The sequence below is a fragment of the Pristiophorus japonicus genome, chromosome 9 (assembly GCF_044704955.1).
Source record: "Pristiophorus japonicus isolate sPriJap1 chromosome 9, sPriJap1.hap1, whole genome shotgun sequence".
Lineage (NCBI taxonomy): Eukaryota > Metazoa > Chordata > Chondrichthyes > Pristiophoridae > Pristiophorus > Pristiophorus japonicus.
Genome location: NC_091985.1, coordinates 5297973 through 5324798, shown reverse-complemented (window position 1 = coordinate 5324798; position 26826 = coordinate 5297973). Strand labels below are relative to the sequence as shown.

The 26826-nt window shown below is 47.8% G+C and overlaps 1 protein-coding gene across 1 annotated transcript; it reads left to right on the top strand.

The window, feature by feature from the left end:
* Nucleotides 1-735: 735 nt before the first annotated feature.
* On the top strand, nucleotides 736-26826 carry LOC139272907 (interleukin-17F-like). The gene is made up of 4 exons (XM_070889008.1): nucleotides 736-862; nucleotides 1166-1260; nucleotides 22805-23031; nucleotides 24268-26826. The coding sequence occupies exons 1-4, from the start codon at nucleotides 736-738 to the stop codon at nucleotides 24500-24502; spliced, it is 684 nt and encodes a 227-aa protein (XP_070745109.1). The 3' UTR covers nucleotides 24503-26826.

The window sequence follows — 26826 nt, the reverse complement described above, 5'->3', positions numbered from 1 at the left end:
GCTCATAATAAAGTAATGCAACTGGGTATTGTAGACAATGAGTAAGTGTGACCTTAGCTCCTTTAATTAAACTCCAGTGTCGGTACAGCATGGGAGGCCTGCTTATATACAATGCTCCCAAGGGATGCTGGGATCCCGTGGGACTCCTAACAGGTATGCTCTCTGGTGGCGGTATGATACAGGTTGTTTAGGGTTGCATACATAGCAAGTAGGGTACAGACTTCTATATGGTTAATGTGGTTGGAGCTCAACGATACAATTAACAGGGCTTGTTACATTAGTAGAACTGTATTACATTAGCATGAGCCAGCCCACACTGCAATGTGTGTGCGCACTAGGTCTGTGCAGCAGAGCTGGTCTCCAGTCAACTTGGTTAACCCTTGCCACTGGGTCAAGATCTAGCTCTGTCAAGCCCGTATGGTGGCTGCTGTGCAATGACCACCACACGGTTTTTAAAAAAAATTCACGCACTGGCATCTTCCACCCTTCAACGTGTCGGGACCTGGAATATTAGGTCCTTCGTTGAAACACCTGTGAACATCCTTTTTGGCGTGGAAGCGAGTCATCCTCAATACGAGGGACTGCCTGTGATGATGAGAGTTGTATTATAAACCTGAATTGTGGAAAGGAAATTGAAGATGGAATCTGCAGTAAGGTGGAAGAGGTGATTAGTAATAACAATTGTGTGAGAATTTAATTACGCAATTATCAATTTGGACAGATTGAGTAAAGGGAATGGACTTCCTGAAGGGTGTACAAGGCTGTTTCGTCAAGCGATATGTTAGTCGGCCTACATGGGTGGAGGCGTTGTTAGATCTGGTTATGAGTAATGACATCGATGAGATGCATGAGCTCAATGTGGGTAAGCACTTGGGGAGTGGTGACCACAATATGATGAGGTTGAAGAACCAACTAGAAAGAGAAAAAGTTAGTTCAAAAGTAAGAGCAGCAGCTTGGATTGGGGCACTTTTAGAAAGGTGAGGTGGAAGGAGAAATTGGTCACGTAGCTGTAGAGCAACAGTGGGATGGGGACTGGAGTCACGGATAGGCCAGTGCAGGTAACCACGGCACGTCCGTTCCCTGAGTGAACCGGTTGTTTTTTACAACAATCACAGCTTCGTGGTCAATTACTGATACCAGCTTTTTTATTTCCAGGTTCTTTAATTTTACACCGAATTGGTGGGATTTGATTCCAATTCTCTGGAGCACATAATTCAGGCTGACACTTCAGTGTGCACTATTGAAGGTGCTGTCTTTCAGGTGAGATGTTACTGTGGCCTGACTTCCCTCTTCAAGTAGATGGAAAGTTCCCATGATACTACTTTGAAGAAGAGCAGGAGGGCTCTCCTGGTGTCCTGACCAATTTCTATCCCTTAGCCAACATCACAAACAGATTATCTGGTTGTTGATCGTTTTGCTGTTTGCAGACTGACTTGGCACATTTCCCTACGCTACAACAGAGACTGCACTTCAAAAGTAATTCATTGGCCATGAAGCAATTTGGGGCATACTGAAGTTGTGAAAGGGGCTAGATAAACTAAGGTTGATCATAGATACCTTTTTAAGGGGAAACCATAAGTACATGAGGGAGAAAAGAATAGAAGGATATGTTGATGGGGTTAGATGAGGTGGAGGAGGCTCGTGTACAGCGTAAACACCGGGTGCATGACCCTGTTGGGCTGAGTGGCCTCGTTCTGTGCTGTAAATTCGATCCAAGTTTGTTCTTCCGTTCTTGCTGATTCTAGATGCCTAACCGGGAAGCGACTTCCATTTACCTTTGCCTTTGAATGAACGCACAAATTAAGGAAGCATTAAAGGTATGCTCCTCTGTGTTTTCCTTCCAGCTCTGTAGAATAGTTTGGGCATGTGTGGATGCAGAGAATGAGGAGCTTACCAGAGACGGGCAGTTGAAGAATGTATACGTGTATTATTGAGGGGTACGGTAGCACAGTGGTTATGTTACTGGATGAGTAATCCAGAGGCCTGGACTAATGATCCGGGGACATGAGTTCAAATCCCACCATGGCAGCTGGGGAATAAAAAGCTAGTGCCAGTAATGGTGACCATGAAACTACCAGATTGCAGTAAGATCCCAACTGGTTCACTAATTCCCTTTAGGGAAGGAACATAAGAACATAAGAAATAGAAGCAGGAGTAGGCCATACGGCCCCTCGAGCCTGTTCTGCCATTCAATAAGATCATGACTGATCTGATCCTGGCCTCAACTGCATTTCCCTGCCCGTTCCCAATCTTGTCTATTTATTTCCACCTTAAAATGATTCAATGACCCAGCCTCCACAGCTCTCTGGGGTAGAGAATTCCAAAGATTAACGACCCTCTGAGAGAAGAAATTCGAACTCATTTCTGTTTAGAATGGGTGACCCCTTATTCTGAGCCTATGCCCCCTTGTTCTCGATTCCCCCACGAGAGGAAACATCCAATCGATCAAGCCCCCTGAAATCTGCCGTACTTACCAGGTTTGGCCTATATGTGACTCGAGGCCCACGGCAATGTCTCTTAACTGCCCTCTGAAATGGTCGAACAAGCGATGCCCACATCCCATGAACGAATTAAAAAAAAATGGAGGTTGATCAGCACCATGAAAAATATGCTACAATCGTTAATCATAGAATCACAGAAATTTCCAGCACAGAGGGAGGCCATTCGGCACATCATGTCCGTGCCGGCCAGCAAAGAGCTGGTCAGCTTAATCCCACTTTCCAGCTCTTGGTCCGTAGTAGCCCTTTAGGTTACGTCACTTCGAGTGCATATCCAATTACTTTTTAAATGTGAGTGTTTCTGCCTCTACCACCCTTTCAGACAGAGAGTTCCAGACTCCCACCACCCTCTGGGTGAAAAAAATTCTCATCATCAAATCCCCTCTAAACCTTCGACCTCTTACTTCAAATCTATGCCCCCTGGTTCTTAACCCTTCTGCTAAGGAGAACAGATCCTTCCTATCCACTCTTATCTGGGCCTCACATAATTGTATACATTTCAATCCAGTCTCCCCTCAGCCTCCTCTGTTCTAAAGAAAACAACCCCAGCCTATCCAATCTTTCCTCATAGCTAAAATTCTCCAGTCCAGGCAACCTCCTCGTAAATCTCCTCTGTACCCTCTCTAGCTCAATCACATCTTTCCTGCAATGAGGTGACCAGAACTGCATGCGGTACTTTAGGCTGTGGCCGAACTAGTATTTTAAGCAGTTGAAACATAACCTCCCTGCTCTTATAGTCTATGCCTTAGTTAATAAAGGCAAGTATTCCACATGCCTTTTTAACCACCTTATCTACCTGTCCTACTTTCAGGGATCTGTGGACATGCACTCCCAAGATCCCTTTGTTCCTGTACACTTCAGTGTACTACAGTGACTGTTTGCACACAGTCGCTCCAAACCTGCCTGAACGTTCTAGAGGTGTAGTCGTTCTTTTTCCCAGGCAGACACCAGTAGGTACCAATGACCTGCACCCGGTCACCGGGCTTCACCACATCCACCAGGTCATTGTCCAGGATGATGTTGACTGAGCAGGGCAGCTGGCCAGCAGGGACCTTCTCCAGCATCTCCTGAATGGTGATGGTTTGGGTGTCCTTGAAGCATTTCGTCTGTCCACCTGGAGCTCGCTTGCCATGTTGAACATAAGAACATAAGAATTAGGAACAGGAGTAGGCCATCTAGCCCCTCGAGCCTGCTCCGCCATTCAAAAAGATCATGGCTGATCTGGCCGTGGACTCAGCTCCACTTACCCGCCCGCTCCCCATAACCCTTAATTCCCTTTATTGGTTAAAAATCTATCTATCTGATTTGAATACATTCAATGAGCTAGCCTCAACTGCTTCCTTGGGCAGAGAATTCCACAGATTCACAACCCTCTGGGAGAAGAAATTCCTTCTCAACTCAGTTTTAAATTAGCTCCCCCGTATTTTGAGGCTGTGCCCCCTAGTTCTAGTCTCCCAGACCAGTGGAAACAACTTCTCTGCCTCTATCTTGTCTAGCCCTTTCATTATTTTAAATGTTTCTGTAAGATCACCCCTCATCCTTCTGAACTCCAACAAGTAAAGACCCAGTCTACTCAATCTATCATCATAAGGTAACCCCCTCATCTCCGGAATCAGCCTAATGAATCGTCTCTGTACCCCCTCCAAAGCTAGTATATCCTTCCTTAAGTAAGGTGACCAAAACTGCACGCAGTACTCCAGGTGCGGCCTCACCAATACCCTATACAGTTGCAGCAGGACCTCCCTGCTTTTGTACTCCATCCCTCTCGCAATGAAGGCCAACATTCCATTCGCCTTCCTGATTACCTGCTGCACCTGCAAACTAACTTTTTGGGATTCATGCACAAGGACCCCCAGGTCCCTCTGCACCGCAGCATGTTGTAATTTCTCCCCATTCAAAATAATATTCCTTTTTACTGTTTTTTTTTCCAAGGTGGATGACCTCACATTTTCCGACATTGTATTCCATCTGCCATACCTTAGCCAATTCGCTTAACCTATCTAAATCTCTTTGCAGCCTCTCTGTGTCCTCTACATAACCCGCTTTCCCACTAATCTTTGTGTCATCTGCAAATTTTGTTACACTACACTCTGTCCCCTCTTCCAGGTCATCTATGTATATTGTAAACAGTTGTGGTCCCAGCACCGATCCCTGTGGCACACCACTAACCACGGATTTCCAACCCGAAAAGGACCCATTTATCCCGACTCTCTGCTTTTTGTTAGCCAGCCAATTCTCGATCCATGCTAATACATTTCCTCTGACTCCACATACCTTTATCTTCTGCAGTAACCTTTTGTGTGGCACCTTATCGAATGCCTTTTGGAAATCTAAATACACCACATCCATCGATACACCTCTATCCACCCTGCTCGTTATACCCTCAAAGAATTCCAGTAAATTAGTTAAACATGATTTCCCCTTCATGAATCCATGTTGCGTCTGCTTGATTGCACTATTCCTGTCTAGATGTCCCGCTATTTCTTCCTTAATGATAGCTTCAAGCATTTTCCCCACGACAGAGGTTAAACTAACCGGCCTATAGTTACCTGCCTTTTGTCTGCCCCCTTTTTTAAACAGAGGCGTTACATTAGCTGCTTTCCAATCCGCTGGTACCTCCCCAGAGGACAGAGAATTTTGGTAGATTATAACGAATGCATCTGCTTTAACTTCCGCCATCTCTTTTAATACCCTGGGATACATTTCACCAGGACCAGGGGATTTGTCTACCTTGAGTCCATTAGCCTGTCCAGCACTACCCCCCTAGTGATAGTGATTGTCTCAAGGTCCTCCCTTCCCACATTCCTGTGACCAGCAATTTTTGGCATGGTTTTTGTGTCTTCCACTGTGAAGACCGAAGCAAAATAATTGTTTAAGGTCTCAGCTATTTCCACATTTTCCCATTATTAAATCCCCCTTCTCATCCTCTAAGGGACCAACATTTACTTTAGTCACCCTCTTCCGTTTTATATATTGGTAAAAGCTTTTACTATCTGCTTTTATGTTTTGCGCAAGTTTACTTTCGTAATCTATCTTTCCTTTCTTTATTGCTTTCTTAGTCATTCTTTGCTGTCGTTTAAAATTTTCCCTATCTTCTAGTTTCCCACTAACATTGGCCACTTTATACGCATTGGTTTTTAATTTGATACTCTCCTTTATTTCCTTGGTTATCCACGGCTGGTTATCCCTTCTCTTACTGCCCTTGTTTTTCACTGGAATATATTTTTGTTGAGCACTATGAAAGAGCTCCTTAAAAGTCCTCCACTGTTCCTCAATTGTGCCACCATTTAGTCTGTGTTTCCTGTCTACTTTAGCCAACTCTGCCCTCATCCCACTGTAGTCCCCTTTGTTTAAGCATAGTATGATCGTTTGAGACACTACTTCCTCACCCTCAATCTGTATTGCAAATTCAACCATACTGTGATCACTCATTCCGAGAGGATCTTTTACTAGGCGATCGTTTATTATTCCTGACTCATTACACAGGACCAGATCTAAGATGGCTTGCTCCCGTGTAGGTTCTGTAGCATACTGTTCTATGAAACAATCCCATATGCATTCTATGAATTCCTCCTCCAGGCTACCCCGTGCGATTTGATTTGACCAATCGATATATAGGTTAAAATCCCCCATGATTACTGCCGTTCCTTTTTCACATGCCTCCATTATTCCCTTGATTATTGTCCGCCCCACCGTGAAGTTATTATTTGGGGGCCTATAAACTATGCCTACCAGTGACTTTTTCCCCTTACTATCTCTAATCTCCACCCACAATGATTCAACATTTTGTTCATTAGAGCCAATATCATCCCTCACAACTGCCCTGATATCATCCTTTATTAACAGAGCTACCCCACCTCCTTTCCCTCCTTGTCTATTCTTCCGAATTGTCAGATACCCCTGTATGTTTAATTCCCAGTCTTGGCCACCCTGCAACCACGTTTCTGTAATGGCCACCAAATCATACCCATTTGTAATGATTTGTGCCGTCAACTCATTTACTTTATTTCGAATGCTGCATGCGTTTCGGTAGTGTTTTTTAATACTAGCTTTTAAACCATGATTTTTAGTTTTGACCCCTCCTGCAGCCCCCTTATATTCATACATATTGTCCCTTCCTATCACCTTGTGGTTTACCCTTACTCCAGTGCTACTCTGCTCTGTTGCCTCCTGCCTTTTGCATTCTTTCTTGGGGTCCTGTTCATCTGAGCTCTCACCCACTCTCACTAGCTCAGAGCCCTCTCCTGGGTTCCGAATACTCCTCGCATTGAAGCTCTGCATAGAGCGCTTGCTATGGGAGTCTCGTGTCCGGCATGCGGATGTTGTGGCCTGCCCAACGGAGCTGATCGAGTGTGGTCGATGCCTCGATGCAGGGGATATTGGCCTGAGCAAGGACACTGACGTTGGTGCGTCTGCCCTGCCAATGGATTTGCAGGATCTTGCGGAGGCAACACTGGTAGTACTTCTCCAGTGCTTTGTGGTGTCTACTGTATATAGTCCACATCTCTGAGCCGTACAGGAAGGCAGGTATCACTACTGCCCTGTAGACCATGAGCTTGGTGCTGGATTTGAGGTCCTGGTCTTCAAACAATCTCTTCCTCAGGTGGCGTTGGACCTCGTCGTCGATGTCTGCTCTTGCTGACAGTAGGCTCCTGAGGTATGGAAAATGTTCCATGTTGTTCAAGGCCTTGTTGTGGATTGTGTTAATCGGAGGCAGTGCTGTGACATGATCAGGATGGCAGGGGACCTTCGAGTTACGGATGTTTAGCGTAAAGCCCATGCTCTCGTACACCTCGGTGAAGATGTTGACAATGGCTTGGATGACCTCCGAGTGTGCACAGACGCAAACATCATCTGCGTACTGTAGTTCAATTGATATATAGTATACCACAAAAGCAAGGAACCTAATACTAAGCCTTACGGAACCCACTGGAAACAGCCTTCCAATCACAAAAATCACCCATCAACCATTGCCCTTTGCTTCCTGCCTCTGAGCCAATTTTGGATCCAAATTGCCACTTTGCCCTGGATCCCATGGGCTTTTACTTTCGTGATCAGCCTGCCATGTGGGACCTGATCAAAAGCCTTGTTAAAATCCATATAGACTACATCATACGCACTGCCCTCATCGACCCTCCTTGTTACCTCCTCAAAAAATTAAATCAGCAAATGGAACAAAGTACATTTTTGCTCGAATATTCAGCTTTTATAACTCTTGCAGGGGGCCTGCTGAGAATGCAGGAGGCAAGTTTGATCTTGCAGGCTGGTCTCTGCTATCAGCTGCTGCAATGCAATAGAAATGTTTCCTCTATTAGATGAGCATGATGTTATCAAAGGCTGACCTTAATTGCTGTCAGGTCAGTTATAGCTGGTGTTACACATTGTATGGGAGTGAAGGTGATTGCTATCTTGAAGCTAAAAGTTGTTTTTTCCCTTTTGACATATAAGACCTGACTAAGAATAGATATGGGCTGCATTCTTATCTATGTACCAGAAATGCGAGTTGTCGATTTAAAGGTTACGAAGGGTTACGCGGACAACAACACCTTGCATAGTAAGACGTCCCAAGGCGCTTCACAGTAGCGTTATAAAACAAAATTTGACACCGAGCCACTTGAGGAGGTATTAGGGTAGGTGATTTATGACCAGGACAGTTCGCAAGTTTAAAAGGGGGGATTTGAGATTTTTTAGAATGGGCTGCTTGGGACCTGTTGCTTACAATACCTGTGCCATGTGGGAACTTCAGGACGCTTCATGTGTGCCTTGGGGGAACCACGTGTGTAGGCAGTGTCTCCAGCTGCTTGAGCTCAATCTCAGGGTTTCCGAGCTTTCGGGGCAGTCACTGCGGGGCATCAGGGAGGCTGAGAGTTTCCTGGATCGTACATTCCAGGAGGCAGCAGAGAGAGTTCGGGATAGTAAATGGGTGGCCATCCGGAAACGAAGGAAGTGCAGTAGTCTTCAGGGTGTGTGCCACACTCAAACCGGTACTCAGCATTGGAGACTGCAGGGAGTGACGGCACTTTAAAGGTGTGCAGTCTAGACCATGAGGGGGGTGGGGGGGTGGGGGGGGAATGCGGCCCCCCGTATAGGAGATTCTATAGTTAGGGGGACAGGCAGGCTTTTCTGTAACTGTCATCGTGCCTCCCTGGTGCCAGGGTAAAGGACATCATGGAGAGGGTACAGAATATTGTGCAGAGGGAAGGAAGTGAGCCAGAAGTTATGGTACACGTCTGTAGCAACCACATCGAGAGGGCAGGTATCAGTCCGGCTTTCAGGAGCTGGGGAGGAAGTTTAAAAAGTAGGGCCTGGAAGGTAGTGATCTCTGGATTACTCCCAGGGCCACGCTCCAGTGAGAGTAGATATTGGGAGAATCAATGCGTGGCTTGAGGCATGGTGCAGGAGGGAGGGCTGCAGATTCTCGGGGCATTGGGACCAGTTCTGGGGCAGAAGGCAACTATTCAAAAAGGACGGGTTGCACCTCAACAGGACTGGAACCAATGTTCTCGCGGGGAGGTTCACGAGTGTGGTTGGGGAGGGTTTAAACTCGATTGGCAGGGAGGTGGGCACCTGCATATTGAAGTAGAAAAGAGGAATAGGGTGCATAAAGGAGAGAGAGAGAACTAGATAAGGAAGTAGTGCCATACTGGATAGGAGCAGACTAAGAAGGACTACCAGGAGTACAAAGACTGGGTTAGAATGCATGTATATAAACGCACACAGTGTGGTGAATAAGGTTGGTGAGCTACAAGCACAATTAGCCGTGTGCGAATATGATGTAGTGGCAATAACGGAAACGTGGCTTAAAAATGGTGAGGACTGGGTGCTTAATATTCACGGATACAAAGTGTTCAGAAAAGATAGGGCAGAAAAAAGGGAAGTGGAATTCGAACATACGAACAATGACGGACAAGTAAAGACCATCGAGCCTGTCCCACACAATTGAGATACCTTGTGTATCACAACATATATATATACACTCCACCCCACCCCAAACCATGTGACCATGTGGTCTCCTGGGAGAGGCAAAAAAAATCCAAGCCAATTTGGGGGGAAAAAAATCTGGGAAATTCCTCTCCGACCCATCTACTAGTCCAGGAGATCACTCTGGCCTTGAATTCCTGCAGTGTACCACAAATTCTGCAAAAGGTGATCTCCACCGCAGCCAGAAACAAATCCAGTTTTCACTTGGGAGTTCAGTGAGTTTGCATCCACCACCTGAGACAGCAGCTTGTTCCAGAGGTCTACTGTTCTCCGGGAAAAGAACCACCTCCTGACATCTAACCTAGATCTAGCCCCATACAACTGAAATTTGTGCCCCTGGTCCTGCCTAACCTATTTAATTAAAATAAAAGGTCAGCTGGAACACTGTCTATTCCCTTCATTATCTTATAAACTTCAATCATATCCCCCTAAGTCTACGCTGCTCTAAGGTAAAGAGTCCCAACTCTTTTAACCTATCTCGATAACTAAGATGCTTCAGACTTGGAATTAGTCTAATGGCCCTCTTCTGCACCCTTTCCAGAGCCTCAATATCCCCCACCATGTGAGGAGACCAAAACTGTCACAGTATTCCAAGTGCCGCCTGACTAAGGTCTTGTACAAGGACAAAACAGTACGCCTTATCATAGAAACATAGAAAATAGGTGCAGGAGTAGGCCATTCGGCCCTTCGAGCCTGCACCACCATTCAATATGGTCATGGCTGAACATGCAACTTCAGTACCCCATTCCTGCTTTCTCTCCATACCCCTTGATCCCTTTAGCCGTAAGGACCACATCTAACTCCCTTTTGAATATATTTAGTGAATTGGCCTCAACAACTTTATGTGGTAGAGAATTCCACAGGTTCACCACTCTCTGGGTGAAGAAGTTTCTCCATCTCGGTCCTAAATGGCATACCCCTTATCCTTAGACTGTGACCCCTGGTTCTGGACTTCCCCAACATCGGGAACATTCTTCCTGCATCTAACCTGTCCAATCCCGTCAGAATTTTATGTTTTTATGAGGTCCCCTCTCATTATTCTAAATTCCAGTGAATATAAGCCAAGTCGATCCAGTCTCCCCTCATATGTCAGTCCTACCATCCCAGGAATCAGTCTGGTGAACCTTTGCTGCACTCCCTCAATAGCAAGAATGTCCTTCCTCATTAGGAGATCAAAACTGTACACAATACTCCAGGTGAGGTCTCGCCAAGGCCCTGTACAACTGCAGTAAGACCTCCCTGCTACTGTACTCAAATCTCCTAGCTATGAAGGCCAGCATACCATTTGCTTTCTTAACCGCCTGCTGTACCTGCATGCCAACTTTCAATGACTGATGTACCATAACACCCAGATCTCATTGCACCTCCCCTTTTCCTAATCTGCCGCCATTCAGATCGTCTGCCTTTGTGTTTTTGCCAGCAAAGTGGATAACCTCACATTTATCCACATTATACTGCATCTGCCATGCATTTTCCCACTGACCTAACCTGTCCAAGTCACCCTGCAACCTCTTAGCATCCTCCTCACAGCTCACACTGCCACCCAGCTTAGTGTCATCTGGAGATATTACATTCAATTCCTTCATCTAAATCATTAATATATATTGTAAATAGCTGGAGTCCCAGCACTGAACCTTGCGGTACCCCACTAGTCACTGCCTGTCATTCTAAAAAGGACCCGTTTGTTCCTACTCTTTGCTTCCTGTCTGCCAATCAGTTCTCTATCCACGTCAATACATTATCCCCAATACCATGTGCTTTAATTTTGCACACCAACCTCTTGTTTGGGACCTTGTCAGAAGCCTTTTGAAAATCCAAATGCACCACATCCACTGGTTCTCCCTTGTCCACTCTACTAGTTACATCGTCAAAAAACTCTAGAAGATTTGTCAAGCATGATTTCTCCTTCATAAATCCATGCTGACTTGGACCGATCCTGTCACTGCTTTCCAAATGCGCTGCTATTTCATCCTTAATAATTGATTCCAATATTTTCCCCACTACCGATGTCCGGCTGACCGGTCTATAATTTACTGTTTTCTCTCTCCCTCCTTTTTTAAAAAGTGGGATTACATTAGCTACCCTCCAATCCATAGGAACTGAACCAGAGTCCATGGAATGTTGGAAAATGACCACCAATGCATCTACTATTTCTAGGGCCACTTCCTTAAGTACTCTGGGATGCAGCCTATTAGGCCCTGGGGATTTATCGGCCTTCAATCCCAATAATTTCCTTAACACGATTTCCTGACTAATAAGGATTTCCCTCTGCTCCCCCTTCTCAATAGACCCTCGGTCCCCTAGTATTTTCAGGAGGTTATTTGTGTCTTCCTTAGTGAAGACAGAACCAATGTATTTGTTCAATTGGTCTGCCATTTCTTTGTTCCCCATTATAAATTCACCTGATTCTGATTGTAAGGGACCTACATTTCTCTTCACTAATCTTTTTCTCTTCACTTATCTGTAGAAGCTTTTGCAGTCAGTTTTTATGTTCCCTGCAAGCTTCCCCTCATACTCTATTTTCCCCCTCCTAATTAAACCCTTTGTCCTCATCTGCTGATTTCTAAATTTCTCCCAGTCCTCAGGTTTGCTACCTTTTGTGGCCAATTTATATGCCTCTTCCTTGGATTTAACACTATCCCTAATTTCCCTTGTTAGCCACGGTTGAGCCACCTTACCCGTTTTATTTTTACGCCAGACAGGGATGTACAATTGCTGAAGTTCATCCATGTGATCTTTAAATGTTTGCCATTGCCTATCCACCGTCAACCCTTTAAGTATCATTTGCCTGTCCCAGCCAATTCATGTCTCATACCGTCGAAGTTACCTTTCTTTAAGTTGAGGACCCTAGTCTCTGAATTAACTGTGTCACTCTCCATCCTAATAAAGAATTCTACCATATTATGGTCACTCTTCCCCAAAGGGCCTCGCACAACAAGATTGCTAATTAATCCTCTCTCATTACACAACACCCAGTCTAGGATGGCCAGTCCTCTAGTTGGTTCCTCGACATATTGGTCTAGAAAACCATCCCTTATACATTCCAGGAAATCCTCCTCCACCGTATTGCTACCAATTTGTTTAGCCCAATCTATATGTAGATTAAAGTTACCCATGATAACTGCTGTACCTTTATTGCACGCATCCCTAATTTCCTGTTTGATGCTGTCCCCAGCCTCACTACTACTGTTTGGTGGTCTGTACACAACTCTCTCGAGCGTTTTCTGCCATTTGGTGTTCCGCAGCTCTACCCATACAGATTCCACCTCATCCATGCTAATGTCTTTCCTTACTATTGCGTTAATCTGCTCTTTAACCAGCAACGCTACACCGCCTCCTTTTCCTTTCAGTCTATCTTCCCTGAATATTGAATACCTCTGAATGTTGAGTTCTCAGCCTTGGTCATCCATAATCCCAATTATATCATATTCGTTAGCAGCTATCTGCGCAGTTAATTCATCCACCTTATTACGAATGCTCCTTGCATTGAGACACAGAGCCTTCAGACTTGTTTTTTTAACACTTTGTCCTTTTAGAATTATGTTGTAATGTGGCCCTTTTTGATTTTTGCCTTTGATTTTTCTGCCCTCCACGTTTACTTTTCTCCTTTATACCTTTTGCTTCTGACCCCACATATCTAAGTTATACATTATTTTCCAGTCATGAGCTCAGTACTGATTCGGGAAAACATTGTAGTGTTGGAAAGAGAGGATGTCCTTGAGGGGCACGGACAGAATCCATTTGGTTAGGGTTCAGCAGCAAAAAGGACATGATCAGGCTATCTAAAGGCCTCTAAATAGTGAGAGAGAGATAGAGGAGCAAATCTTCAGGGAAATCACAGAACTATAGAGTGGTGATATTGGGGAACTTTAATTACCCAATTATCGAATGGAATAATGTTAGAGTAAAGGAAAAGTAGGGGAAGGAATTTCTGACGTGATCAGGAGAGCTTCCTTGGCCAGTATGTTCTCGGCCCAACTAGAAAGGAGGCATTGCTGGATCTGGTGCTGGGGAATGAGGTGGACCTAGTGTCTGTGGGAGAACACTGGGGTAAGAGTGATCATCGTATCATAAGGTTTAGATTAGTAATGGAGAAGAGCAAGGAACAATCTAAAGTGGAACTTCTAAACTGGAAAAGGGCTAACTCCAATGGGATTGTTAGATATATTCAAAAGGGAGTTAGATGTGACCCTTACAGCAAAAGAGATCAAGAGGTATGGAGAGAAAGCAGGAAAGGGGTACTGAGGGAATGATCAGCCATGATCTTATTGAATGGTGGTGCAGGCTCGAAGGGCCGAATGGTCTACTCCTGCTCCTATTTTCTACCTTTCTCTGAGAGGCGATCCAGGCCAGGGTAAAATGGAGCCAAAGAGTGACAGGAAAACTAACGGAACAATGGGTGACGTTTAAGGAGGAGATGTTTCAGGAGCAGGCCAAGTACATTCCAACAAGAGGGAAAGGTCAGGGAACCAAAGCCTTGGATGGTGAGGGAGCTAGAGAATACGATGAAACTAATGTACGATGCATGTCAGGTGAATTCTTCAGGTGAGAATCAGGCCAAATACAATAAGTTGAGAGGGGGAGTGAAGAGGAAAATGAGACTGGCAAAGAGAGAATGTGAGAATAGAATGGCAGTTAATATAAAATTGAACCCAAAATCTTCTACCGGCATGTAAATAGAAAGCGGGTAGTAAGGGGGTGGGTTACAAGGTGATATATGCTTCAAGGCGCAGGGCAGGGCTCGAACACTGAATGGGTACTTTGTGTTGGTGTTTACTGAGGGAGAGGATGCTGACAAAGTATCAGTAGAAGTGGAGATGGTAGAGATAATGGATGGGGTGAAACTCGATGGGCAGGATGTACTAGAGAGACTGGATATACTGAGAGTGGATAAGTCGCCTTGCCCAGATAGCTTGTATCGCTGGTTACTGAGGGAAGTGGGGGTGGAGAAAGTGTAAGGGCTCGCCATAATCTTCCAATCTTCCCTCGATGTGGGGCAGGTGCCTGAGGTTTGGAAAGTGCCAAATGTGATACCCTTGATCCAGAAAGGGTGCAAGGACAATCCCAGTAACTACAGGCCGGTCAGTTTAACATCAGTGGTGGGTAAGGTTTTAGAAACAATGATTAGAGAAAAAATTAATAGGCACTTGGAGAGGTTTAAGTTAATTAAGCAGAACCAGCATGGATTTGTAAAAGGCAGATTGTGTTTGACTAATCTAATTAAATTTTTTGATGAAGTAATAGAGAGAGTTACTGGAGGGTCAGTGTCAGCCTGGAGAAGAAATTGGTTTAAGGACAGAAAGCAGCGAGTGGTGGTGAATGGTTGTGTTACAGACTGGAGGATGGTGGACAATGGTGTTCTCCACGGATCAGTGCTAGGACCACGGCTTTTGTTGATATATATAAATAACTTGGATATTGGAACACAGAGTAAAATTTCAAAATTTGCCAATGATACCAAACTTGGAGATGTGGCAAACAGTGAGGATGATACCAATCGACTGCAACAGGACATAGATAGGAGAGCAGAATCAGCAGATAAGTGGCAGACGGAATTTAATAGAGAAGTGTGAAGTGATGCATTTTGGCAGAAGGGATAGGGAGAGGCAATAGAGACAGTTCTAAAGAGTGTGCAGGGACAGAGGGAGCTGGGGGTTCACGTTCATAGATCGTTGAAGGTGACAGGACATATTGAGAGAGGAGTTAGCAAAGCATATGGGATCTTGGGCTTCATAAATAGAGGCGCTGAGTACAAAAACAGGGAAGTTATGCTTAACATTTATAAAGCGCTGGTTAGGCCACAACTAGAGTATTGTGTCCAGTTCTGGTCACCATACTTTAGTAAGGATGTGAAGGTCATTGAGAGGGTGCAGAGATTTACCACAATGGTTTCAGAGATGAGGGATTTTAGCTACAAGGTTAGGTTGGAGAAGCTGGGGTTGTTCTCCATGGAGCAAAGGAGGTTGAGGGGAGATTTGATAGATGTGTACAAAATTATGACGGGTTTGGACAAGGTAGACAAAGAAAGACTGTTCCCATTAGCTGATGGCACAAGGACAGGGAGACACAGATTAAAGGTTTAGGGCAAGAGATACCGGGGGAGGTGAGGAAGAATGTTTTTCCGCAGCAAGTGGTAATGACCTGGAACTCGCTGCCTGCGAGGGTGTTGGAAGCAGAGACAATCAATGATTTCAAAAGGAAATTGGATGGGCACTTAAGGGAAATAAAATTGCAGGGCCGCGGGGATAGAGCGGGGTAATGGGACTGAATGGGTTGCTCTACAGAGAGCCGGTATGGACTCGATGAGCCAAATGGCCTCCTTCTGTACGTTTCCACAACTCTTACATACCAGTCCCTGAGCCTCTGTCTGCGCACACTCTGCAAACCAGCACTTAACCCAGCAGGCAACCACCAACCATCTGTGCCTACTCACAGTCACACGCTCATTTGACACCTTGCCTACATCCACAGCTATTTAACCAGGGCAGGCATATCATCCACATACATAACTGGACTCTTACTCACACAGGTTCCTAACTTCTGCAGGCCAAGATGGCACACAACAGGATGGAGCAGCAGTGGACTGGAGGGTGGGAAGCTGAACTGACCTGGAGGAGCGAGTGCTGTGGCTCATTGGGTACCTGGTGGTGGGAGCCATGGCCGGTGGAGATGTTGGTGCAACAACGGTATCTATCCCTTCTTCTCATCCCACTACCCCGTTAAACCACAAGGCCTTATCACTTTCCAGCTCCTCATTCTGTCCACCTTCCTTTCTCCATTCCTTCCCCCCTGCCCTCACCTGAACACGACTCTTGTGACATTTATGCTTTCAGATAATCAGCCAGCAGCCTGTGCCTGATCCTCTTCCCCCCCCCACCCCCCCACAACCGAGTCAGGAGGGGGAGGGGCCAAGCATTGCGCTTCTCATTCGCAGGCACCAGCTCAGATAGTGGCACTACGCAGTGCTTTAGAGGTTAGCTTGGGTCAGGGACCCGCACAGGGTGATGAACCGGGGCTCAGCGGGCTGCAGCATGGTCAAGGGGAAAGGGAGCCAGCTCCTCAGAGGGCGAGTCCGCATGCGATATCACATTCGATAAGGTGCCACATAAAAGGTTACTGCATAAGAGCTCAAGGGGTTGGGGGTAATCTATTAGCATGGATAGAAGATTGGCTAACTAACAGAAGACAGAGAGCCGGAATTAATGGGTCATTTTCCGGTTGGCAAACGGTAACTAGTGGGGTGCCACAGGGATCGGTGCTGGGGCCTTAATTATTTACAATCTATATTAATGACTTGGATGAGGGGACCGAGTGTAATGTAGCCAAGTTTGCTGATGATACAAAGATGGGTGGGAAAGCAAGTTGTGAGGGGGACACAAAAAATCTGCAAAGGGATATAGACAGGCTAAGTGAGTGGGCAAACATTTGGCAGATGGGAGTATAATGTGGAAAATGTGAGGTTATCCACATTGGCAGAAAAAATGAAAAAGCAAATTATTATTTAAATGGAGAAAAAATACAAAATGCTGCAGTACAGAGGGACCTGTGGGTACTTGTGCATGAAACACAAAAGGTTAGTATGCAGGTACAGCAAGTGATCAGGAAGGCCAATGGAATGTTGGCCTTTATTGTCAGGGGGATAGAGTATAAAAGCAGAGAAGTCCTGCTACAACTGTACAGGGTATTGGTGAGGCCACACCTGGAGTACTGCGTGCAGTTTTGGTCTCCGTATTTAAGGAAGGATATACTTGCATTGGAGGCTGTTCAGAGAAGGTTCACTCGGTTGATTCAGGAGATGAGGGGGTTGATTTATGAAGATAGTTTGAGTAGGTTGGGCCTCTACTCATTGGAGTTCAGAAGAATGAGAGGTGATCTTATGGAGACATATAAGATACTGAGGGGGCTCGACAAGGTGGATGCAGAGAGGATATTTCCACTTGTAAAGGAATCTAGAACTAGGGGGCATAGTCTCAGAATAAGGGGACACCCATTCTAAACTGAGATGAGGAATTTCTTCTCTGAGGGTTGTAAATCTGTGGAATTATATGCCCCAGAGAGCTGTGGGGGCTGGGTCATTGAACATATTTAAGGTGGAGATGGACAGATTTTTGAACAATAAGGGAGTGAAGGGTTATGGGGAGCGGGCGGGGAAGTGGAGCTGAGTCCATGATCAGATCAGCCATGATCTTATTAAATAGCGGAGCAGGCTCGAGGGGCCATATGGCCTAATCCTGCTCCTATTTCTTATGTTCTTAAAGAGGGCACCTCCTTCAGTGCAGCACTGTCTCAGCACTGCTCCTCCGACAGTGCGGCACTCCCTCAGCACTGCCTCTCCGACAGTGCGGCGCTCCCTCAGCACTGCCCCTCCGACAATGCATCGCTCCCTCAGCACTGCCCCTCCGACAGTGCGGCGCTCCCTCAGCACTGCCCCTCCGACAATGCATCGCTCCCTCAGCACTGCCCCTCCAACAGTGCGGCGCTCCCTCAGCACTGCCTCTCCGACAGTGCGGCGCTCCCTCAGCACTGCCTCTCTGACAGTGCGGCGCTCCCTCAGCACTGCCCCTCCAACAGTGCGGCGCTCCCTCAGCACTGCCCCTCCGACAGCACAGCGCTCCCTCAGCACTGCCCCTCTGACAGCACAGCGCTCCCTCAGCACTGCCCCTCCGACAGCACAGCGCTCCCTCAGCACTGCCCCTCCGACAGCACAGCGCTCCCTCAGCACTGCCCCTCTGACAGCACAGCGCTCCCTCAGCACTGCCCCTCTGACAGTGCGGCGCTCCCTCAGCACTGCCCCTCCGACAGTGCGGCACTCTCTCAGCACTGCCCCTCTGACAGCACAGCGCTCCCTCAGTACTGCACTGGAGTATCAGCCTGGATTTTATGCTCAATTCCCTTGCGTGGGCCTTGAGAACACAACCTTCTCACTCAGAGGCAGCAGTGACACCCACCCGGTTGCCAGGACTGGTAAGTGCCGCAATATGATTCTTTACAGCAGGGGTCACGGGACAGCAGTTGGGACTAGGAACTTTGACCAGCTTGTCTCGACTGCCTCGCAGAGCTCAGCTAAAGCAACAGAAGCCAGGGGTCAAACGTGGGACTGTGCTAGACTCTGTGGTCAGTGTGTGTCGTTGTACAAATGATTCCTGTTACTCAGCGAGAGCTCCACACACACAAACAGCATGTTCGCCATGAAGCGGGGTAACGGTCATACCTTCAGACACACGTTGTAAAGTGCTAATGAATCAGTTCCTGGTACCTATACAGGGTGCAGCGTAGATCCTGCCTTTGTGAAGTAGGTTAGATGTGGTTTGCAGATTAACTGTGCTTGAAATCATTAGAAAGAAGGAAAGTCCATGGGTTTGGAGAACCTGCAGGGCTGACTCCCCTGACTCAGACGTTCAGTGATATCATTTTCCGTGTGAAGAGGTAGGAAACCCGTCAGCAGTTGCCAGTAACCTGTGGCGAACCACACGTGGACGATGTCCTCTATAAAAGAGGGCGCTACAAGTACACAGACAAGCAGTTCGAGTGAGACCGACTTCGCAGGGTAATCCAGGAGAGAGCAAACAACAGGCTGCAAGATGCTTTGTAAAGTCAGACCGAGATCCCGAATGGTGAGTAAATGGACAGTTATAGAGCGGTAGAATCATCGAATAGCACAGTCGGAGGCCATTCGCCCATCGAGGCAGCACCAGCTCTCTCGAAGGGCAATCCACTTAGTCATTTCCAAGCTTCCAGTCCTTTGGCACCAGCCCTGTATCCGAGGATCGGAAGATTGTTAAAACAAGAAAAACAAATAGCCACTGAGATTGTGCAGCAGATTGAGACAGAGAGGCAGGAGAATGTTTTGGGTGTAACCCTTGAACAGGAGAGTACCAACGAATGACCACAAACATTATCTTGTTCTTGCTGAGATGCTGTACAACCAACAGCATTTTCAGCAAATTGGGTTTCAATTACTAGACAGTAAATGTTAGAATTCTCAATCTGTGGACTGAGGTGCTACATATACTTGTAAAGTAGTGACATCAATGTATAATGTGCAACATCAGTAGCTGCCAAGTAGCTCTTAACCAAGCCTCCACTCCCACCTAAACTTACAGCCTTTCCCTTGAATGCTCAGTGATTGAGGGGCACTTCAACTGGAGCTGGTGAAAGAAATGGAACAATGTTTCTGAATGTGTATGGGCTGTGGAAGGAGAACCTCTCCACCTCTCTATCTTCCTTTAAACCCCTCCTTAAAACACCAGCTCTTTGACCAAGCTTTTGGTCACCTGTCCTAATATCTCCTTATCACAGAATGGTTACAGCATAGGAGGCCATTGGGCCCATCGAGCCCGTGCCGGCTCTCTGCAGGAGCACTTCATCGAGAGTCACTCCCCCGCCCTTTCCCCATAACTCAGCATCTCTTTTTCTTCAGGTACTTATCCAGTTCCCTTTTGAAAGCCACACTGTCTCCACTAACTTTCAGGCAGTGCATTCCAGATCCTAACCACTCGCTGCGTAAAAAGCTTTTTCCTCATCTCCCCTTTGGTTCTTTTGCCAATCACCTTAAATCTGTGTCCTCTGGTTCTCAACCTGCCCACCAATGGGAACAGTTTCTCTCTGTCGACTCTGTCCAGACCCCTCTTGATATTGAACACCTCGATCAGATCTTCTCGTAAATATTTTCTGCTCCCCCTCTCAGGTCTTCACATCCTTCCTATAGTGTGGTGCCCAGAATTGGATTTATAAAGGTTCAACATAACATCATTGCTTTTGTACTTTATGCCTCTATTTATGTGGCTCTGTGTCAGGTTTTATTTGATAACGTTCCTGTGAAGCGTCTTGGGATATTTTACTACATTAAAGGCGCTATGTAAATGTTTTTGTTTGTGGAGAGAGTGTACATGGGCTGTGGGAGGGGATTCACTGGGTGGGTAGGGTCTGTGATAGGGGAGAGTGTACATGGGCTGTGGGAGGGATTCACTGGGTGGATACGGTTGTGCTAGGGGAGAGTGTACATGGGCTGTGGGAGGGAATTCACTGGGTCGTTCCGGTCTGTGATAGGGGAGAGTGTACATGGGCTGTAGGAGGGGATTCACTGGGTGGGTAAGGTTGTGATAGGGGAGTGTGTACATGGGCTGTGGGAGGGGATTCAATGGGTGGGTAGGGTCTGTGATAGGGGAGTGTGTACATGAGCTCGGAGTGATTCACTGGGTGGGTAGGGTCTGTGATAGGGGAGAGTGCACATGGGTTGTGGGAGGGGATTCACTGGGTGGGTAGGGTCTGTGATAGGGGAGAGTGCACATGGGTTGTAGGAGGGGATTCACTGGGTGGGTAGGGTCTGTGATAGGGGAGAGTGTACATGGGCTGTGGGAGGGGATTCACTGGGTGGGTAGGGTCTGTGATAGGGGAGAGTGCACATGGGCTGTGGGAGGGGATTCAATGGGTGGGTAGGGTCTGTGATAGGGGAGAGTGTACATGGGCTGTGGGAGTGATTCACTGGGTGGGTAGGGTCTGTGATAGGGGAGTGTGTACATGGGCTGTGGGAGGGGATTCACTGGGTGGGTAGGGTCTGTGATAGGGGAGAGTGTACATGGGCTGTGGGAGGGGATTCAGTGGGTGGGTAGGGTCTGTGATAGGGGAGTGTGTACATGGGCTGTGGGAGGGGATTCACTGGGTGGGTAGGGTCTGTGATAGGGGAGTGTGTACATGGGCTGTGTGAGGGTATTCAATGGGTGGGTAGGGTCTGTGATAGGGGAGAGTGTACATGGGCTGTGGGAGGGATTCAATGGGTGGTTAGGGTCTGTGATAGGGGAGAGTGTACATGGGCTGTGGGAGGGGATTCAGTGGGTGGGTAGGGTCTGTGATGGGGGAGAGTGTACATGGGCTGTGGGAGGGGATTCAATGGGTGGGTAGGGTCTGTGATAGGGGAGAGTGTACATGGGCTGTGGGAGGAGATTCAATGGACAGTATAGCAAAGTCCCCAAAACAGCAAAGTGATGATGACCAGATAATCTGGTTTACTGATGTTGGTTGAGGGATAAATATTGTGCAGGACACTGGGAAGAACCCTCACTGCTCTTCTTCAAAATAGTGCCATGTGATCTTTCAAGTCCACCTGAGAGGGCAGACTGAACCTGGGTTCAACCTGCCTCAACTGAAAGACAGCACCTCCGACAGTGCAGCTCTCCCTCAGTACTGCACTGAAGTGTCAGTGTAGATGAAATGCTCAGGTCCCTGGAATGCTGCTGAGTCAGGGCTAGCATGTGACAAAGCAGGACACTGGTTTGTGCCCTGAGTATATGCTGAGTCAATGCCAGAGGAGGTGAGGACTGTCCAGTACGAGATATCGTGCAGCGGGAGCAGTTGAGGGCAGGGGCAGGTCATCAGGAGGAATCAGTGCGTCAGGTTTAACTGGCGTTCCATCGCCTGAGGTTTCTAGCTGTGGGTGTGGGAGGGCAGTAGTGCCCCAACATCAAACAATCTTTCTCTGTCAAGGATCTGTGCCTTTTATTTTCTCGAGGAAATGGTTTAATTGATGATTAGATCTCTCACCCACTCGACACGATACCTCTCAAAGATTAAAGAGCAGAGGGTTGATGGGCTTTGGGGGTTGAAGTGTACCGTGACTTGCCAATGCTGTGAGGCACAGTGGATGGATGGATGCGTACTTCCTGCTGCCCTGTGCTCGAATGTGTCCACACAGAGTGTCACGGCCCAGGCAGTAACCACACTGCCCTGTGGGGGCAGCACTGCAGCCAGCAGCGGTAACGTCACGTGACACGGCAATAATGCAGTGCAGCCACCACGTACCCTGCAGCGAGGGGAAGGGGCTGACTGGGATGGACACAGTAACAGCACGAGACAAGTTAAAAGCCCAATCCAGAGACCGAGGCCTGGATATAGCTGCTGATTGGAGCAGTGAAAAAACTCTGACTTCCAAAAGGGAACTGGATAAATAATCGCAGGCCGAAGGGTGAAAGGGCAGGGGGTGGGACTAATTGGATAGCTCTTCGTACACAGGCTCGATGGGCCTAGTGGCCTCCTCCTGTGCCGTATGATTCTCTGAACTGGGCCAGAATGTAGGAGGTGAGAACCATAAAAGATGCAAACTGACCCAAAACTAACAATGAGCACAAAATAGTGAACATTCTGAATGATTCCTTGAGAATACTTGGAGGAAATAAAGACATGAGCAACATGTCCTCTCCAAAGCGAGCTACCCCAAACTGAGGTGGAAGTCGCAGGCAGGCTGAGGCTGCTGAAGATGAATACAGTCCCAGTGATCGATGGTTTTAATCCCAGCGGTTCCCTCTAACAATCATCCACTTTATCTTCAGGCCTCTGCTGCGTTGGTCATCGTACTGCTTGCCATCTTGGCAGAAGTTGCCCCTGCTGCGAAAGTGAGGGATACGAAAAGGAAGAGGGAACACCCACTCTTGAGAAGGACCACAAAGTGCCCGCTGCACTTGACAATTTCCAAACTGCCAGCGCACTCTCCATCACACCACTGGGTCTCCCTGGATGCTGGCTTCAGGAACCGCTCCCTGTCGCCCTGGATTTACAAGTAAGTTCAACCTGTTTCACTTCTCTCCTGTCTATACTTATCAACGTGTCGTCTCCCTTATCAAAGTAATCTAACCCCCTCCCCCCAGTTCAACACAACACTGGCTCTCCATCACATCCCACATCGCACTAACCATCACACCCTCCATCACACTGACCATCACACCCTCCATCGCACTGACCATCACACCCTCCATCGCACTGACCATCACACCCTCCATCGCACTGACCATCACACCCTCCATCGCACTGACCATCACACCCTCCATCGCACTGACCATCACACCCTCCATCGCACTGACCATCACACCCTCCATCGCACTGACCATCACACCCTCCATCGCACTGACCATCACACCCTCCATCGCACTGACCATCACACCCTCCATCGCACTGACCATCACACCCTCCATCGCACTGACCATCACACCCTCCATCGCACTGACCATCACACCCTCCATCGCACTGACCATCACACCCTCCATCGCACTGACCATCGCACCCTCCATCGCACCCTCCATCGCACCCTCCATCGCACCCTCCATCGCACCCTCCATCGCACCCTCCATCGCACCCTCCATCGCACCCTCCATCGCACCGACCATCGCACCCTCCATCGCACCCTCCATCGCACTGACCATCGCACCCTCCATCGCACCCTCCATCGCACCCTCCATCGCACCCTCCATCGCACTGACCATCGCACTGACCATCGCACCCTCCAGCGCACTGACCATCACACCCTCCATCGCACTGACCATCGCACTGACCATCACATCCCTCCATCACACCGATCATCACACCCTCCATCATACTGACCATCACACCCTCCATCACACCCCACATCGTACTGCTATTTCTCCATCGCACCCGCCATCATATTTACAATCACATCCGCCCTCGTACCCTCCCTCCATCGCGCCATCCCTCCATCACGCCCTCCCTCCCTCGCGCCCTCCCTCACACCCTCCCTCCATCCTGCCATGCCACTGAGTGCCAGGCAGCTGATTTTGAGGCCCTTGATGTCTGGGGTGTTCCTGATTCATTCTCCCGCAGGGCAAGAGGCTAATAGGCAGCCGCTTTGCAACCTGGTTGAGGATAGAGTATTCAAGGTGTCAAATGAAGAGTGTGCCTACAGCTCCCTCTGAAGGGCTGGCACCAACAACCGACGGGAGGAACCTGCCTCTACAACAATGCAATGTTTTACCCATTTCCCGTTTCTTTTCCCCCATTTCAGGGAGGACTTTGACGCCAACCGCTACCCTTCTTCCATCTTTAAGGCAGAGTGCGTGAGCATGTATTGCAAAATCAGAAATAAGGAAAATCTAAGTTTCAACACCCGCCTTGTTAATCAGGAGATGATTGTCCTGAGGAGGGAAAAGGCCTCTGGTCCAAACATCATCTACCATGTGACGAAGATGATGGTTCCTGTCGCTTGTGTCTGTGTCCATGCAGAAGTTGTGAGTGGCTAAAGGGATCAGCTGTAGATCCAACAAAGGATTAAAGCCATGTTAAGCCAAGCCCAACCCAATCCGCAGCCCTTAATATTCTAAACTACCACTTCACAGCGACCCAGGACGCCACTAGGATCAGGAGCCACCAGAAAGGCGTTCGTGTTGCTTTGAAGCACCCAGCCCCGCCCCATTAACAAGAAACACCTTCACTCCAGGATATAAACTCCTGCCCACTCGGTCTTGTGAAGAATCAGCCTCACTCAGAGCTGTGAAGTGAATTCTCCAGGAGCTCGAGTCAATGGGATTCCTGGGATCCTCGAAAGTGTTCGAACATCCCCGGTCTCCCTTCCCCATGGCATTAGGAAACTCCCTGAAAATCCTTTCCACAAAATAAATCAAATCCCTCCGCCTTTCACACCTAAATTATTGCTCTCGATGTCGGTTGTAGGGGGTGATCTCCCTCAGTTTGACACGGCCTCCATTACAATCGGCAGTTCTGCCTCGGACTGTTAGAATTAAGGCCGCAGTCCTGGCCCAGTATCCGCGAGCAAAGCCATCTTCACCCTCCTTCCTCACCACCTCTCTGCAAATAATGCCTCTGCTTATGGAATAGATCCACACCTGTCTAACCCCTGCACCGCCCCTCGATTTGTTTTGTACTGGATTTGTTTTGAAGCCAGATGCCAATTTCACGGTTAGATGAAGTGACGCATTGGCGATATTTGTGATCTTGCTGCGTGCAAACCGCGGCAAGTGCCAGACCCCTGAGAGTTGGGCTATCGGCCTCTGTGTGTGCGTTGGTCCCACACAATGAAAGTGTGGTTACACAGTGAGGCGTGTACGAAGGCCGGTGCCACACCCTGCCTGTTTCCCATCCGCCATTTGCCGTTGCCACACCCTGCCTGTTTCCCATCCGCCATTTGCCGTTGCCACGGCTCTCGTGTCCATTTGACAGAATTACAAAGTAACATTCTGTGGTGAAACATGACAAGAGCACGTAGCTTTGAGCATGTGACGGACACAGGCCATTCATTACAAATCCAGTCAACACCCTCTCCAAAGTCAAACAGTGACTCAGCACTCAGCACAGGGACGTGGGCCTGATGCAGGTTGGGTTGGGTACAGGGAAGGTGGTACACAAGTAACCAGGCCCGAGTGTGGCAGGTTATCGAAGTACTGACTATGTCAGAGGCAGATTAATCGCCTCGCTTGCTCTACCGCTGAGGCTCTTGCTTCAATTAAGCTATTTGTAGCTTCGCTTTTTTAATTGAAATTTGTGTTGGCCCGGCGACTGGACCAGGTCTGTGTGGTCACACAGCAAAGAACAGTTTCCACCCAAGAATCGCCCCGTTATTTCCCTCTGCCATTTCTCCCCTTCGAGCAGGGCCAGCAAGGGCGATGGCCTGGGGACCATGACCTCTCTGGCAGCAGCGGCAGAGAATACAATCCGCCCGCCATCAGCTTGACAGCAATCGCATTAAACTGCTACATTAGCTTAGCAACATTCCAATGGTCCTTTGCACCATTTTAATACTTGTTCAGTCTCCAGGCTAGTGGGACCGTTTAATTTGACCATACTGGCCCAGCATACTGTCAATCGATATAAACACAGTCTGACACAGATTGGTCAGGAGGGGGAGGGGATTCTGTGTGGCAACGCACCGATCTCCCACGCTGCATTACTAACACCTGCATGGAACAGTGAGTCAGAATAAGAATGGCCCACTGCAATCGGCATGGTTGTTACGGTGATAGCACTAGACGAGGCTGGGGACAGATGACACGCGTTGACTGTTACACTTGTGGGTTTGATAACTGTCTGCCAATCTATGTCAGTCCACACTGACTAAGAACATAAGAATTATGAATAGGAGGAGGCCATTCGGCTCCTCGAGCCTGCTCCCCCATTCAATGAGAACATGGCTGATCTTCCACCTCAACTCCACTTTCCCACCCGATCCCCGTATCCCTTGATTGCCCATGAGCCCAAAAATCTATCGATCTCAGCCTTGAATATGCTAAACAGTACATTACATCTGCTGGTCCTCGCCATCCAATGATGGTCTTGAGCTGGTCGGAGATGGGAACATTGACCAGAGACACCTGGCCCTTGACCGGTCTCATACATCTCCCGCTAACATGAGCTGAGGCCTGCTCGCTGGACGCCAGCCTGCCCGCTCAGTAGTGCCAACTCACGGGTGGCAAAGGAAACCTCGAACAGGCCACGTTACATCCTGGCAAATTATTCAAAGCCTGTTGCATTTTCAATCTGAAGTGTGGGAATGTATTAATTATGTTAATTTATTAATTTATTGTAATATATTTATATAAGGATAAACCAC